A 5,000-nucleotide genomic window follows, 5' to 3' on the forward strand; every position below is an offset into this window, starting at 1 on the left:
ACAATGCTACTGCCGTACCACCACGCCATAAAGCATTGAAATGAATAAATGTCACTAATGTTAAGATTTATTTATCCTGAATAGTTTGCAATTTACAGTTTGCTAGTAACACTTATGGCTCCAGAGAAATGAATATTTGAAAAGTAATGTGATAACTTTATCTTTTTAAAGGCTCAAGCCACACTCACTGGGAGTTACAGTACACACTCTAAAGATCTGTACTAGAAGGAATGAGTTAACTGGGTAAGTAAAATGGTCTAAGGACTTTTTCAGCCACAACCTGGGCCACAGCAGCAAACAAGTAACACATAAGAAACACACCTAAATATAGAAAGAATAATCAATGTCCCATTAGGTCATCTTACAAAGACTGCATGTACAAAACATAACCAAGGGGGTAGAAGTGAATAAGTGAAATATTACAGATAATTTACAAGAATGACTACACTGTATGGGATTTAAACTTTCTTTAACAATAAGTGATAACTAACTAACTAACTAACTAACTAACTAAATAAAGTACCCAAGGAAAATAGCATTACTAACCTACCCTATGCATGTTCAAATGGTAGGCATTGGGACTAGAGAGAGGAAATGCTTATGTATTCTGTCATTCAGTGCTTTTCTAATACATTTTGTTAACTATTATTATGTCTGGCACATAAATTACCAGAGTTAGCAGTGCCAGAGATAACAAAACTTTAAAATTAAACTATTTTGTTAGCTGGCCATAAGCCCCCCCCCCCCCCCCCCCAAGCAGTGCACACAGACAGCTGCCTAAATTGCTTGTGTTATAAACTGTCACTGATGCTACCTTATCATCTGCTAACAGGTAAAGACTAACCACCTGTATAATTAATGTGGCAGGAAATGTAGCATCATCTAAAGCTTCTGTGCATATGCTAGGCAATGGCCATGAATGATTGGGCCAGGGGGGGGGGGGGGTGACTCAGCCAACTGGTCCACAGCTTGTAGCAGAAAGGCTAGAAATCTAGACGTGGTCCTAACCAATTCAGAAGGCATCATGGGCTCCAGGTTATGGCACAGTTAGCCAGCAGAGATCAAATCACTGTGTGGCTTAGAATAGGGGGGAAGGATAAAAATACAAACTCTGAGACAATGCAGGAATATAGAAAAGATGATTATATTGTGCTGGAGAGGTGTCCAAGGGTGAGTTAGGTGACTGGGAGTAAATTGGAAGAGTAAACAAACTTTGGAAATGGAATAAGGATAGACTACTCAGGGCTATAAACAAAGGTGTGAGGAAGAGGCAGAGATGCAAAAGACAGGTCCCACAAGAAGTGGAAAGTTGAGGGTGAGGAGACAGAGAAGGCATAGCTCATAAACACTAGCAAATAGGTCACAAAAGCAATAACAGCAGCAAAAGCCAAAACTGAAAGTAAGTCTGTATATGTGCCCCAGATGATCCGTGTTTGGTTAGCGCCATGGACTCTGGATGTAACGGGTAGGGGAGGATGGGTGTGAGTAGTCAATATTGGTTCACCCATCCAGGGGAAGGTTAGGGAGGCAGCTCAGCATTGACATCCTGGTGAGCTACATGCTGCAGGGATTAGTTAGGAGGCTGAAGCATGCATGCATGTACCTGTTGATGGCAGCCATGGTGGAGCTTGCAAGGCAGCCACTGGATTGGGGGGGGGGGTTAGGCCATGCTGACCAGCAGTTACATGATATGTCACCAACATCCTCAATATCCTCATGTGGGTCAGGTAGGGAAGGCCAAGGTGGGACCAGTAACCCTGGAAAATGAGGAGAGTCAGCTGAGGAGAGTAAGCAGAATGGATTACAAAGATCAACAATGTTTCCTTTAGGCACATAACAGAAAGAAGGAAACAGAACTGGCCATTGGAAGAAAAGATGTGAGATTACAAAAAGACAGAAAAGGAGAGACACTGAATGAATGTTTTCATCAGCAGAGACTGAATGAATACTTTATTTCAAAATTCACAAAGGAAAGCAAGTGGAGGGTGAAATATTGGGACTGAGGTAGGTTACAATGGAGAGAACTATGGACAGACACAAAATAGAGAATTATGGGGCTTAATGTATTATTAAGTGATACATAAGACAATAAATTCTTGTTCTGCATTATCAGACATATTACAATCTTCTATCAACTATATCTCAGTCTTTCTGTCATTATATTGATAACCTTTATATAATTTTTGTTTATTTATTCAGCCTGAGGAAGTATGAAGTATGAAACCTGTAGCTGGCGGAATTGGTGTCCTGGAAAAAAGAGCTACTATGTTACTACCAATTAGCTCTTTACTATCTTTCTTAATGAAATTGTAGCAAAAAGGCTGAACAGTAGCTAGATCTTCCACTCTTTAAACTGTAACTGTAGCAAACTAATAGACTGAATGCTGGAAATGCAGTATTAGCATTCATTAAAGGAGATGTAATATCACCCACAACTTGTTATATGAATGACAGTAATACACTTCTATCCCATTACAACTGCAGACCACTTCCTCTGATAAATTGTGGCTGAAATGGTCGCCTCCTTTGCCATGGCCTAATTCTTGCTCTGCAAAGAGGTATAGCAGTTCCTTACTACATTTGCTAACATACACTGAGGAGGTAGTCTTTTAAATCATTGAAGCACTTGCAGTTAGCTTCACTGATTGATCATCAATCATGCTGACTTGTAGAGACCAGTCAGTACTGTTCTTCAGTGGCAAGTGTGCCCCCTAACAACTTATACCTGGAAAAACCACATATGGTGCCTACGTATGTTTCTACTCAAATTATTGTGACTCCAGTGTTATTTGAAATGCCTATAATTTTCCATGCCCTTATCCCTCTTACAGACTATTTACATCCCAGGCATGGCTCTTTGTGGAATAGCAGGATATTATAAAAACACAGACCCAGGTATTTACTTTTTATGATTTTATTTAAATCTTCACTTTCCAAGTTTAAGAAGCAGAGAGCATATTATGACAAAATATAAATATCATGAATATGGTGCAGGGCTGGGAGACTAACCCATTAAAACCAGTTTAAGAACTGTCTGCTGGAGTATATATTAGCTTTGTACAATTATTTTAATAGAGAGCTACATACAGATGCATTAGAAACAGCACAAATAGCAGTCTCTTCTCAAACATTTCACATGGCAACACCCTGCACTACCATGATGGAGCTGCAATGTTCCCATTTAATCACCAGGTTAACATAACTGCAGCCACAACATGTGAATGTTTTTGCTAGTGATATTTTTATCTTCCATAGCAAGCTTGTATGTATTAGATCATCAGAATGGGTAAATCTGCTTGATGCAACATCATCTGACTGGTACAAGCTCGACACTTAATAAGAGGTGCTAGAATATAATTTTCATAGAAGCAAGCTCTGTTGTAAAGGTGGAGCTGAGGGTCCCACAGAGAGCAGGTTGCTGAGTATAAAAAACTAGGATTATTATCCAACTGTATGTCAAATGGTTTATTTATCACATAACTGTTTGGTAATGGCCTTGGCCTTGTTACTTTGGTCACTCTATAACTTGTCACATGGAAACCCATAAGTAACTGGTAATATTTAATAAGAGATACATGACCTCCTTCTATTACCTCTATACACTTTTAGAGTAATACTGTGGCATTTTGTGGCTATTATTATAATTATTATTATTATTATTAGTGCTCTAAAAAGTGGCTGTGATAATGACAAACTGTTCCCTAGGTACTATAATTTAGGAAGTCCTGGAAAATCCTAAACACAACTTACATGACAGATCGAATATAAACATCCTGCAAATGCTATTCAGTATAGCTTAAAAAGATACAGAACACCTTTTTATATGAAACATTCATGATAAGTCATCGATACAACTAACAATGGAGTTTTTAGTTTGCTAGAAAAACTATTTACTGCACACTGTGGTGATATCATTAATAACAGCAGTAATGTGCTCTGGTTACATATCAGACTGCTTATTTCAGGTTCTTGACTACTTGAAGAGAGTGTCTTTTAAGACCAGCCTTGGTGAAGAGATATTTTTTGATAAGAATGGTGATCCACCAGCAATGTTTGATATTGTAAACTGGACAATATACCCTGATGGTAACAGCAAATCAATCACAATAGGAAATTTTAACAGCCAAGCTCGTACAGGAGAAGAGATTGCTATCAATGCCAGCTCTGTCACATGGCACCCAAGATATTCTAAGGTATGATTTGTATGAAGTACTAAAAAAATGTAATACTATTTTCTATAACACTACTCCTTACGTATCTCACATAGAAAATGTCTTCTGCACGAATCAGACAGATCAAGAAAATGAGAAGCTTTTACTATAGGCAGTGCTGCCACAAAGGAAAGCATGTTCTATCTGCCTTGTTTAGTCACAGCTAACAGGTAGAGGGCTTATTTGACACAAATATCGGTTTTAATTATGAAACACAAGGGCTGGCTCTATAAATTACCACATAATGTGAAACTGAAAAATGTGACTTTTATGTACTAGAACTGTTAAACAAAGACTGCCTGCACCTCAATAACTGTGACAGTCAGAGAGCTACAGTTATGATAGCCACTGTGTTACACTCTGTGATACCCATTCTGTTGCACTTCTGAACATGTGCACAGTCTGCAAATTTCAAATACATATTGCCTGGATGTCCCTGGTGCATAGAGAGGTAGTTATAGAGAGAACTCTATAGAAGGATGTTGTTTTCATGCAAACAAAGATACCAAGAATGATATCATTACAACATGTGCCCTATTGATAACTATGAAAATGATCCGTGTGAGTGTGCGTGTGTGCGTGTGTGCGTGTGTGCATGTGTGCGTGTGTGTGTGTGTGTGTGTGTGTGTGTGTGTGTGTGTGTGTGTGTGTGTGTGTGTGTGTGTGTGTGTGTGTGTGTGTGCTGTCTTTTTGTGTGACATTAAAGAAATGCACATAGAATGCTATGATTCCACTCTCTTTTAATTTTATAAAAGCATCCACTTTATCAAACAGAAAGTGCCTGTTCTT

General features: G+C 38.6%; 1 protein-coding gene across 1 annotated transcript in view; it reads left to right on the plus strand.

Annotated features, from left to right (window-relative positions):
- Positions 1–5,000, plus strand: part of LOC122808452 (vomeronasal type-2 receptor 26-like) — a 373,770-nt gene that overhangs the window by 326,179 nt on the left and 42,591 nt on the right. Inside the window, exon 2 of the mRNA XM_044079413.1 lies at positions 3,966–4,193. Within this exon, the coding sequence (XP_043935348.1) occupies positions 3,966–4,193 (228 nt within the window). The remainder of the gene's footprint in view (positions 1–3,965; positions 4,194–5,000) is intronic.

Source organism: Protopterus annectens, chromosome 8.part0 (assembly GCF_019279795.1).
Source record: "Protopterus annectens isolate FY-2018-M chromosome 8.part0, PAN1.0, whole genome shotgun sequence".
In the NCBI taxonomy this organism is placed as follows: domain Eukaryota; kingdom Metazoa; phylum Chordata; order Ceratodontiformes; family Protopteridae; genus Protopterus; species Protopterus annectens.